Consider the following 12,730-nt stretch of genomic DNA (forward strand, 5'->3'; position numbering starts at 1 on the left):
TTTCCCCAATAAGCATATTTAGGCCAAAAACCAGGAGTGAGTAATTTAACACCCAAATCATGACTTACGCTTGAGCAAAACGAGGCATACTCCCCTCTAGTGACCACCACAAGCTGTTCAATTTCGGGAGTATCATTTGTGTGATCGGGCAATTCGTCTTTAATATACTGCAGCACACCTTCCTTCGTGGTATTTAACAGAAGGCTCCAGATATGGGAGAGCTAGGGAATACCCTTCAGCGAGGATTCCTTGATTGAAGTGCCCATTCTCAGGGCTGGGCGACGTTTAGGTCTACCTTTGACGGTAGTGAACACGTCAGATTCGTTAGCTGTTGCTTGTATCTCACTATCACTACACAATTCATCACATACCCAGTGAGAAATGGGTGGTGGAATCCACGTGGAACCCACGTGGAGAATTAACGTGGATACCACGTGTTTTTGGTCGTGGAATCAACGTGGAACCCACGTGGAAATTTGGTGGAAAAATTAAAACAGCAGTAGGTGCTGTCCTAAAACCATTAAAACCTCAACCACTCTATATCTAAACCTTCTATATATGTGTCTACGATTTTTCATGTGCTCTCATGGCTGCCTTTCCACGAATTATATAAAAATAGAATGTGCGATACATTTTCACATAACTAGCGTGGTTTCAGGATGATAAATGACGCAATGTCACCAGAGAGTTAAGTTCCACAAATTAGAAATTCTGTTTAACATTTTATGATAATCACCACAAATCCACTTGAAATCAACGTGGATTCCACGTGGGTCCAACCACTCAATATCCACCACCACCAAATATCCACCACTCAACGTGGATTCCACGTGGATTCCACCACCCATTTCTCACTGGGTAAATGTGTCACACTTTGACTAGCAGGATCGGTGGTGATGGTTTTAAAAGCCTTTACACGGAAATCACAGGACAATAAAGGAGATTGCTGCTCACTTTCACTGTGGGCTACAGGTCATTCGTGGGAAGCTACGACGGGTGACGAGGTTTTAGAAGATGCAGATGTAGATTTTGCAGCATTCGAAAAAGTAACAGTTTTTCATTGCTTCGGAATGAGAGACTCTTCAGGAGATTTCAGCTTATTTACTTGATCTTTAAGAATGAAATGATCTTTAAATATAAGCAGATGCAGTTAATACATTCAAAATGAGACAGAGAGGTTTAAGTATTTTTATATTTCTCTGAGCCTTTGGAGTGGGGGGATCCATCCCTCCATCCTCCCCCATAGTTATGCCACTGCACCGCCACATTTCAAAGTACCTATCACAACAATAACAGGAGATTAGATTGTATCCATTAATTTGATATGCATTGATTTCATCGTTAGATTATAGTCAGTTCTCACAGAGAACAGGGATGTCAACCCCTTGGCCGTGAGCAAATTGCTCTTGTGGTAATCAATTGCTTGTGAGGGATTTTATATTAATACAAAAATAGTTATAACCGAGGAAACTTTATTGGCTGCACCCTTAACCCTTGGGCTGCTGGATATCCAGGTAGCAATGAAATTTGTGGGTAAATGCCTCATTAGTGTTAAAAACGTATAAAAAGGCCCTGCGCTCTAAGGATTAATAGATGCTGAGCTTGTGGTCGGCCCTGATCATACTTTATCTGATGCTAATGATGGAGTAGGTGCAGCCAATGTTACGTGTAAATCTCTTTTATGAAAGAAGAAAGGGTTCATTATGATATTAATTGGTCCGAGATCGATGTTTAGTACTTCATTTTTTCTTGGTGAGAAGATGACAATTTTGAAGGCACCATTTTGACTATTTCCTACGACTATCTTGTGAGTTAGTTTCTCCTCAACAGGGCCCACATTAAGACTGGTTTGCAGTTGATCCAAGATTTCTTGTTAGGTGGTGTGTTTGTGTAGACAACCTACCTAGGTGTAGATATCATCGTTGCAGATCAAAGAGAACATTTGGTATTGAAGCAAGTCTTCTTTTTCTAATGGTGATGATTTGTGTTGTACTTTCCTGGTGGATTGTATGAATGAAATTCTTTATGGCTTCACATAAGGTCAGTAAATTTGAAAAATATTTTTTTATTAAAGAAAAATTTATTTTCGTCGCCCCGAAAACAGCTCATTCAAGGCCTTTTACATCAGAGGAAATAATATGAAACAATGACTGTCGCACACAACCATTCCCTGGGTTGGGCCAACCTACCCAGGTGGGACTCGAACCCGCGACCTTTGGTTTGGCAGGCGAGGAGTTGACCCTGCCGCCACCGAGGCCGGCAAACTATTTGTTTTTACTCTCACCATCCGTCTTTTCCATAGTCAGAAAAGATCTGCATGCAAATCTTTGCATAGGAACAATGTGGCCAATGCAATTAGTGCTGTCAGAGCCTGTTGAATTGCTCCCTCAGCGCAGTCATTTTGGCAAAAGATCCTTTTGACTTGGTGTGATGTTCAAGGGAGAACTTAATTGTTACAAAGTGCAGTTATTTCCAAATATCCCCATTTTATGCCCTTAAATTCATATGGCTTTCATGCTTTGGCATATTGGTGGTTAGAATTCAGTGTGACGATCCATAAAGAAATCTAAGTACATATATTTTGCTGCTAAGTATGTCTCTGTTAGTCAATAGTAGTATACATAATATGTTTTAAGACTTGGTCCGATTGTCAGCTCGTCTGTTTCTGCTACATATTCAGAGTATGAGATTTAGTGTAACTTATGATCCTTTCTGTACATGATGGTTCTCTGGCCTGCAGTCAATTTTTGGCAAACCACAGAGAAAGTATATTTTGTGCCTGGATCAATACAATAATGATGGTCCTGTGGTTGCTTAGAGGTGATTGGTGGACGGATGTAATGTACATATGTTTAAATTTCACAGAGCATTGGAATAAAAGGGAAGATGCAAATTTAAAAAAAATATTTTTTGATTTTATTAAAACAAGGAGTGGCATTGCTAAATGAAGAAAAAGACTTTCTGCAATTCCTTGAAAAGAAGTCAAATGATGCAGATAACTTTCTATGCTATTTAAATAATAATGATATAAATCAACACAGTGATCGCATGAATACCACACCAACTTAACTTAGGGTTTATCATCTCTGATATATTAGAGTGTTTGCCTCAAATTCATTCCATAATCAGCTATATATTTGTTGACACTTCGTGAAATAAGAAACTATCACTAATTGTGTCTCTTGATGCATTGGATAAGCTATATCTATATATATAAAAGAAAGACAAAAATCGTGTTAGTTAGAACACTTATAACTCAAGAACGGCTGCACCGATTTTAGTGACATTAGGCTCTTTGGATTTGTCTCAGCCCCGGATAACATATAGGACATTAAAAAATAGGAAAAGTTCACAAAAAAATTCAACTTTATTTTAGAGATATGTTTTTAGGAGTTGATAGTTAAGGTTGCAAGAGGCGGCTGCCGTCTTCCTTACCTCAGTTCCTTTCCCATACCAGCTCAGCTATAACTCCTTTCCTTTCGCTCCCATGATTCCACTACTACTCAACGCCGACAGGATGCGCTCGCATGGCCATGTAAGGTAAGAGATCTTTCTTAAGAACGTGAGCCTGCTACGCACCTGAGAGAACAACAGAAAAACGCTGACCAGAGGGAGACGGCAGTTCGCAGTGCAGTTCGCGGGGCATTCGACAGGTGTAAGCAAACGAAGGTAGAATAAAGTGTGATTTTCCCCGACATGTGGCGTCTCCCTTTTTCTGCGCGACTATCCTTATTCTCCTGCGGATGACGAGAACGACAGCGCCCGGCAACTTACAAATATATAAGATTTTTTTTTCGTTTTTACTAATGTATTGACTGATCTTTTTAACAATGTTAAAAAAAATTAAATGTTCAAACATGTTAAAAACATTAAAGTAATATTTAAATAGCATTAAAATAATTGAATAATGTAGATGTAAGCTCAGCTCGAATTGAGTTGTCAACAAACACATAACTACCGTGTGTGTAAACAAATCTCCAAGCAATTGTTGATTATCAGTAATGTCTGTGTACTCTGCATGAATTCAAATCTTTTAACTTTGTAATAAACAAAGACGAAGTCACCAACCATCTATCTGAATATTTAAAGTCCTTGGACGCACCTGGCTTACCACGGCACGATTTACAGCTAAAGGTAGGCTCTGTGTTCATGATCTTTCGAAACCTAAACCAACCAAAACTATCCAACGGAACGTGTTTGGATATTAAAAAAACTGATAATGAAATTGATTCACGCCACTATACTCAAAGGAAAATTCAAAGATGAGGAAGTTCTCAATCCGAAGATTACATGATCCCAACTTATATGCCCTTTTGAGCTTAAACGTATTCTATTTCCAATTCATGTTGCATTCGTGATAAGAAAACCCATGATTTTCCCATTGTAAATAATATGTGGTATGTTTACGAGTCGGTAAACCATCCGCTGTATTTCTTCCTTCGCTTCAAGGGTGCAGCTAGGAATTAAGGATAGGCGCAGCTAGGAATTAAGGATAGGCGCAGCTAATACTGGCGGGTCTGTAGGGTATAGAAAACTCGCCAAGGTAAGCGAGAGGTGTGGGGGGCCCTCCCCAGACATTTTTTAGGATAAAAGGTTCAAAATGGTAGGTTAGGCGGCTGTGTGAACAGTTAAATATTTTGTGACTCATCCGTCCCCCTAATATTAATAACCAAATGTTTTATAAAAAGATTCTCTGAGATTTTGGGGGGGTTTTAACCCCCTAAAACCCCTTTGCTGCGTCCCTGCTTCGCTTCGCTATTTTTATTTAGCTTCATTCGCTTTATCTTGCGCCTGATAACAAAACAAAAACTGTTGTTTATCAGAAGGCGCTTGACGCAAGACATTAAACCCGAATGTGTGTTTATGCATGCAGCACGTTTACGCAGTGCATTTTTTCCAAACAGAGATACTATAACTGGCGCGCCTAAAGTCATTTGATACGAATGCTGCTTCATAGGGGCTTTTCTTACACTATTTTGTGCATCAGTCAAGCGTCGGTCTAGCGTTGCGTTAACCTGCCCCGTGAACGAGCCAAGTTTACGCTACGGACTTAGACCTAAAAACATTTTTTTACGGTTAATAACACAAATAGCCAACAACTGAATTCGTATAATTTTTATTTCATCAATATTTTCTCATTTGATTTATAATAAATCAAATATGATTAAAACGATACAGCCGCTCTTTATTTATAAATGGTGCAACTAAACTATAAGTTCATTGAATGTTAGGCGGCACGAAGTTCGCCGGGTCGGCTAGTTTTACTATAATTCATTCTTTTATCCTGTAGCATATTGCTATGGGGAAATTCGGCTGACTCACTAGAAGAGCTTTTTCTGCTCCAAAGTAAGACGTGAAGCATATGATTCCATACCAACTCCCGATAATCCTCATTTTTTTTTCAAATATAAAAATCTTCTCACTGCTTTCTTTATAAATTTTGATCGGTGCCTTCTTATGATTCAATTTGGACAAATTCCCTTCCAATGCTTTTCATCGCTGCAACACCACTCACTACAGAAATAACACATGTAAGCAGCAACGGTACTCTAGATCTCTCTGTGTGAAGGGTCACTACCAATCTTCCTCCACTGTTTCCAATAATATCCCTGATGAAATTAAAGCTGTCTTTTAACCTAATTACATAGTTCAAATTGAGGGTAAAAATCTATTTACACAGAAACTTCTCCCATTGTGTCACATAATACCTAAAAGAATCTCTGATAATCGTACAAGAGTTAGCTATTATTGTACATATTCTAGTCCTTATGTATTTATGTGAAAGGTTTAATAAAATCTTAATTGAATTAGGAAAGAAGGCATTCATGAATAAAAAACTGTGTTAAATTGGAGAGGAATGTTGGGTAAGCAAGGGAGAGGAAGGAAGAGAGTAGGATTTATATTTGTGGGGTGACAGGTAGAAGGCATTGCTGTGATTTGAAAGAGAGGTGTAATCCAGACAGACTGAGCTAACTCGCAGAGTGCTAAATTCAGAAATCTGCAGAATACTTCGATAGTAATAGCATGGACATGCTTACACTTTCCAAACTAGGAAAATAAAGAACTGCAAATTTCAGTTAATTTGGACACAATAGGGACTGGTTATTTTTGCCTCAACAAAGCGGATGCCCCATTTATCCCAGCTGCAAATTTACAAACCCTAACCGGTATCTTTTGATAAGGCAAAACCGAAAACCTCAAGCAAGTCTCATGGAAATCTCAAAGGCGATATCCTCCATGCCCTATAAATTGTCTGTCCATCACCCCTGTTCAAAACTCTCCGTAACATCTGAGAAATTGTGATTGCATTGTAAGGAGACGTGGAGTATTTGAATGTCATTCTTGAAGGTTTCTCATTCCCTTCGACCTCTTCAAGTTCTCTGGGAATCCTTTTGCAGCAGTCTGCTCTCCATGGTGGATTCAGGAGTGCCGACTTACAAAAAATATTGGGGGGGCCCAAACTGGGGACCTTGCCCTGGTAAATTTTATAAGTAGTGAATTTTAAGTTTTTTAAGCATTTTAGAAGAGTCATATTATCAACAATAGAACCCTGATCACTCGAATCTCGATATCTGGACACTCTAGGGAAAATTGACGAGCCTGACATTTTTTCCTCACATCTGTAAAGAATTTTTGGGGGGGCTCCGGCCCCCTCAGGCCCCATGGAGTCGGCGCCACTGGGTGGATTTCATTGATATTCACTGAACCTCTTTGATTTATAAAAAGAAACTTTCAGAGGCCTGTAAAATCTACTGATTTCTTCAGAGTGGCCGTGGCTTGCTTATAAAACGTTTATACCTGTCTCCATCTCTCCTGTTTGGGATGAACATTAATGTTCACTTCCCTCCCTGACTGAATGGTGGCTACTGGCTTGGAAAAGGGCATCTCACTATGTGCAGATAAGATTAATCTTTGTTTGTTTTTTTCTATGGGGCATCTGGCAGAGGTGGTGTTGTGTTATCTGCTTTGAGGAGAGGCAGGCTTTGTCTCTTGGCCACTCTAATGCTCTCCTCATGGCGACCATGGCACCTCACCACAGTTCATCATTTTGCCGAGTTCTTGCTATTTTCACATTGATGCTGATTTGGTGCTGCTTGCTGGTCAAAAGTGAACCAGGTATTTCAATAGATCTATTTCCTCATTGACATTCTTGTTGAATGTATTTTCCATTTTCATAAATTGTGAATGAAGTGTTATGTCTCCATTGGGATTAATCCTCCCTCTCACATATATGCTAATCCACTCTCTTTGGCCGCTCTCCTGAAACCCATAATAATATCTTGAAATTTTCATGCTATGTAGATAAAATAGACCTGAGGTAGCATTTGCCAGAGTATGTATTTCAAATTGGAAATGTTGCCTCTTTATTTTCTCAGATATAAATCTTTTGTTCTTGAGACACAGGAAAATTTTGACACTGGCGTATTCTGTGTAGGTACTCTGAAAATTTCATTGTGAAGTGTGAATGTGGAGTGTTAGAGGGGGCGATAGGTCACCACAAATGAGGAGAGAATGGTCTCGGGGGAGGTATGATTCCTCTAAAGGGATCGACCATGAATTATAGGCTGCAGATTTTTAAAATTTCAAGTGATATCTTGAGAAATGTTTGATACTTGTCCACATGGAATGTTTGTGTTTTGTATTTTAACTTTCTAGTGGGGAAAACTAGGTACACATGTATGTATGTATCAGCAAACTTTCAAACTTGTTTTGAGCAAAACATTGTTATGTACATATCTCAAAAGTTATGAGCAGTGTGCCATCATCAGCCATAGACTCCCAACTCTCTGAAATTGTCATTATTGTTGATGTGCTATTGTAATTATATTTTTCAGGATCATGTAGAGCAGGTGTCACCAAAGACTTAACTCCTAACCAGCGCCTAAGGCAAGATGTATTTTGTTCGTATGACAAAGATGTTCGCCCAGTGGTCCAGTACTCCAAAAACTTAACAGTTTCTGTGCTCATGATGCTGAGGTTTTTCACTTTTGTAAGAGAAAAATATTTTATTGGCTTTGTTGCTATGATAATAATAATATATTTTTTGTTTACCATTTTGGAGCAGATACAGCTGGAACTAAGTACTGTCACTTTCAAAAGTTTCAGGACAAAGTTTGTGGTGCCACTTCTGCTTCTCGAGAAAATTTAGTTTCCCTTACTCTTCCCGTTTTCCTTGGTTGCTCACCAATAATATTGCATTTGCGGGTGAAGATAGAGGCACTCAGACGGAGAGGTCATTTGCAAATTGATCATTCTGTTTCGATTAATGTCGTATTTAATGATTATTTCGTGTGTATTTACTGCGTACTTACCCTGGTTTTGACTGTTGTTTTGTGTTATGCATATTATAAAACCTTCTCTGTGAGCAGTTCTGGTGGCCTAGTGGAGTAAACGTGCGACTGGGATAGTGGTGATTGTGAGATCAAATCCCCAACGTGAAAAACATTGCTTAAATTTTTTTCAGGTCACTCACTCGTTTTGTATTTATTTATTGATTTAAATCACTTAAAATTTGCTGCAAGAGCTTTATATACCTTATGTAACGATAACGAGTCGTATAAAAGTTAAGAATGGGGTAGGGTTAGAATACAATTTCTATGAATCATTTATTCAAATATTACATTTTGAAGGCTAGGGATTTGCAAAATAGGGTAAGTGGAACCCGGCGGTGAACGAGGGCATAAAAACCATGCGTCGGTATTTACATAATTGTTTAATACTGGCAAAAAAGGGTCCTGCGTATCAGTTGATTATTGCAAATTTATCAATTGGTTTTGATTGCTGTTGTTTTTAAGATTTTCTGTAATCATAATCATAATGAACACCTTGTGAGGTGGGTTTTGGAGCACAGAGGGCTAGCCGGTGTTAAAGATTGGATAATAACCTGTCCTCGGCGTTAACGTTCTCCTGAAAGACTGGTGAGAAAGAGTCACTCTTTTCCTTTTATTACTAACCACACTATTTTCTGAGTAATTTAAAAATAAGGCTTTTACTATTTCTTTAAATTTAGCTGTGCCTCGTTAATGAAATTCAACGAGCAATAATAATTTAAATAGGAAATGTAAAAGCCTAATTAGATGATCTAAAATATAAAATATTATTCAATTTGCCTATGCATTCGTTCACCGGCTGTCCTTCATAGATATATCGAATGTGCTCCAATACACCGCGAATCATAATTTATAAAACAATGGACAGCATTCTTATCAATTTACGGGATGAAAGACTTAGTTTCATACAGTGTATTCCTCATCCTACACAATTCTATTCATCCCTTTTATTGCTGCGAAATGTTTTCTTGTCAGCGAAAATGGTGAAGTTCAAAAAAGCCTATTTCCTAACTAAATTGTTCCCGCTGAATAACAGTCTCGAATGCTTTTCTTGGTTTGTTAAGAATGGCACGAGGGCAGGTTTGTGAAGTTGAATACTATGCTTCATCACCCGCCTTCTAACTGTTGCGTAGCTGCGTCAAAATTGTGCATCTCCGGATAAGGCAACTACTCTACCTACCCAGAGGATTCTCCTCGTTCAAATGGTGAATTGGCAAATCCTGATGCCCTCGAAATTGTGGGTGGCTCGACGTCTGCCGCTCCTTCGCCCGTCTATCAACGACTTGTCGCCTTCCTTGAAACACCTTACTCAGTAATAAACAGTATTCCGGGAAAAATTCAGCAGTGCAGCTATTTAGGCAACAATTTTGCTGCCCTCGTTCATGCTTATTAATTGTCTGTATATGGTTGGCTTATAAATCTCGCCTAGGAGCCTCTTCTGCATTTGGTGCCGTAATCTAGGCCTCCAGGTAAAGACGTACAACAAACAAGCACACATTACGAGTTATTTTCTCCTCTAATGCCGATAAAGGGAACTGTTTGCAGAGAAAAAATATATTATCAGGTAATACAAAGCTTTGGACATCCATCTAACATGGTGCAAAGCAGTGGCGGATCTATTGGAGGGAGGCTATAGCCCCCCCCATGGACAACCAATTTACACTAAATAGAATAGCAATTTTTGTTCGGACCCGCAGTACTTCTGGGTGTTTACCCCATACTTAGGCCCGTATTCTTAGTCGACCCTGTAGGGCCAACCGACCCTGGATACGTCATCAGCCCCTACATAAAGCGATCTCGCCCTACATACTCCACATCAAGCCCTACATATGGCTGTTTTTGGAACTAAACTCTTGATGTAGGGTACCCGAACCAGCCCTACACTCTACAAAAATATGGCTGCCAAATTTCGTCTGCTGATCACTTCGATTAAAGAATCTATGTTACAATGGATATTAAGGGAGACGAGCTCACACAAATCATTTTAAAATGTACAGAAACACAGCAGAAAGGTAATAATACTACCGCATTATACCCATCAAGTGAAATAAATAATAAAATTGTCTGAAGTATAATAAGTCCAATATAGTCCATCACCTTGTTTCTGTGGATTTCCAAAAAGTTGAACTCAGTGTTTTATCTTCTATCTGTTTTGAAGCATACTGTCAGCCTAAATGTGCTCAAAACTCTCTACTACGGTATCTTCTATTCCCAGATCTCTTATGGCATCATACTCTAGGGAAATTCCTCTAGAGCAAAGAATATATTCTTAATTCAAAAAAAGTTAATTAGGTCCATGTGCAACGAGTCTTATAGGGCACATTGTAAACCTCTTTTTCAGAGACTGGGAATTAAAAATTTTCTTTCTGTGTATATTTATAATGCCGTGCTGTATACTAAGAAACACCTTACTGATTTTAAAACTAATAAATTTTATCATTCATACATGACAAGGAGTTGTGATGATGTGCACGTTTCAATGTCTAATCTAAGTGCAACTTCGAAAGGGCCTCATGCAATGTGTGTAAGGTTATATAATGGTCTGCCACTAAATATAAAAAAGGAAGAAATATTTTCCGTGTTCAAACAAAAAGTTAGCTCTTATCTTCAAGATAAATGTTTTTACTCAGTGAATGAATATCTGGCATCTATACATTGATCGTATTTGTGTATATATATTTTTTTCATGACATGCCCTATGTACTCACTTTGGTATTTGTATCTTTTGGGCAAATAAGCTATTCTATTCTATTCTATATATTTATATTTTTCACGTTTGACACTTGGTATGCTTTTGAGAAACCAATAGCGTTTACATACAACCATAGAAAACATATTTTCATTCCGCTATTTGCCACATGATAAACTTAACTTCAGAAGGTAAAAGCGAATGACGAACCATGATTATGCAACGTAAGTTCTCTCATCAATGATCATACTTGCCCTGTACTTATCACTATCTTGTACATACCGCTTTTGAAGTATTTTAAAGACAATATGATTCTACTTTTGGCTCGATATGATAGTATTTATAGCGATAATTAATGTAACGACACAACATGGCGGACGACACCGATTTTTTATTTACCTTGAGCCGTTGCCCTAACAATATGCCCGAAAATTATCGAACGTCTTTTCTTAGTTTCATAGTTAGGTCTCATTATGCCACCAGAGTGAAAAACTGGCTCTGTGCCATCATCTACGTCATTTCAGAGAACTTGACGACGGAATCAACCACCACTTATGTAGGGTCGACTGAGAAATGCATGAAGGGGCCTCTTGTTATGTAGGGTCGACTAAGAACACAGGCCTTAGCCCCCCCCTTGTTCCTATCGTGGATCCGCTACTGTAGCAAAGCCCTGGGAGGGCAAAATGACTTTCCTCCCAGAGGAACACTGCCCAAAAATATTGCAGTTAATTCCAAGAGTCCTCTGTAATCCTTTTTCGGGTGATTTTCTTCTTTTTGCTCTAATGCAAATTTCATAATATCTGCAACTGCGTCCGGTAATCTTCTCGAGAACACATATCCTGGATGCCTTACATGTAGTTTTCCATATTCATCACAGGATTTGCATTGGTGCAATTGGATCTCAGCGGAATTTTCTCTCAAGTGGCACTGATTGAAACAAATTCCAGGAATATGTCAATGCACACAGGTGGATGATCACTGGGCAATATCACTGTGAAAGTTCCTTAATGGGATTGGAAAAGAGGGGGGATTCATTTGCTGGATTTCATTATCCTATACCTGAATCGTCAACGCATGAAGTACCATTTACCATTGTGCCCACGCCAATCCTTCCTCTCTCCTCCTGCACTCCTACCCTCATTAGCCCCTCAGTTCCTCTCCTACTTCTCCCTATGCTGCTCAAAGATCCATCAAAACTGGAAATCCACCCAACCTATGGCTACTCCTCCCCCACCTATTAACTCTCTATTAACCCTACCTTTTCCCAATGCAAAGAAATAAAATGTCCTAAGTTGAAACCCAGAGCTTGTACAATGACAAAGAAATACATGCAAGAAGAAGCACCTTCACATACCATAAAGGGGGTTAGCTCTCAGAAATGATTCACTGAATTTAGATAGAAGCACTTAGATATAATATTTAGATATGGAGAATAAAGCACTGCTACTAACCCCGTTTGAGAAATAAACAGTGATAAATATAGCATTCAAGGTTATATTGATGAAGTTTAAAGTTTATCTAAAGAATTTTGTGCTTTTACAATGAGTGAGAATGATCAACAAATCTTGAGCGCATGCAACCTGCGTGCCACGCGTGTCTGACTGGGGTGGTGCGCGCTCACTCTCATTGCGATATCTCAGGAACCAAAGGACAGAAATGAAAGAAATTCGAAGTAATACTCTTCAAATGTCTAACGAGTCTTAGAAGACAA

The 12,730-nt window shown here is 38.8% G+C and overlaps 1 protein-coding gene across 1 annotated transcript in view; it reads left to right on the top strand.

Moving 5' to 3' along the window:
- Nucleotides 1-6,763: 6,763 nt before the first annotated feature.
- LOC124165639 (acetylcholine receptor subunit alpha-type acr-16-like) overlaps nt 6,764-12,730 on the top strand; it is a 33,207-nt gene continuing 27,240 nt past the window's right edge. Inside the window, exons 1-2 of the mRNA XM_046543113.1 lie at nt 6,764-7,116; nt 7,836-7,990. Of these exons, the coding sequence (XP_046399069.1) occupies nt 7,014-7,116; nt 7,836-7,990 (258 nt within the window). The 5' untranslated portion in view covers nt 6,764-7,013. The remainder of the gene's footprint in view (nt 7,117-7,835; nt 7,991-12,730) is intronic.

The sequence above is a fragment of the Ischnura elegans genome, chromosome 9 (assembly GCF_921293095.1).
Source record: "Ischnura elegans chromosome 9, ioIscEleg1.1, whole genome shotgun sequence".
Classification (NCBI taxonomy): domain Eukaryota; kingdom Metazoa; phylum Arthropoda; class Insecta; order Odonata; family Coenagrionidae; genus Ischnura; species Ischnura elegans.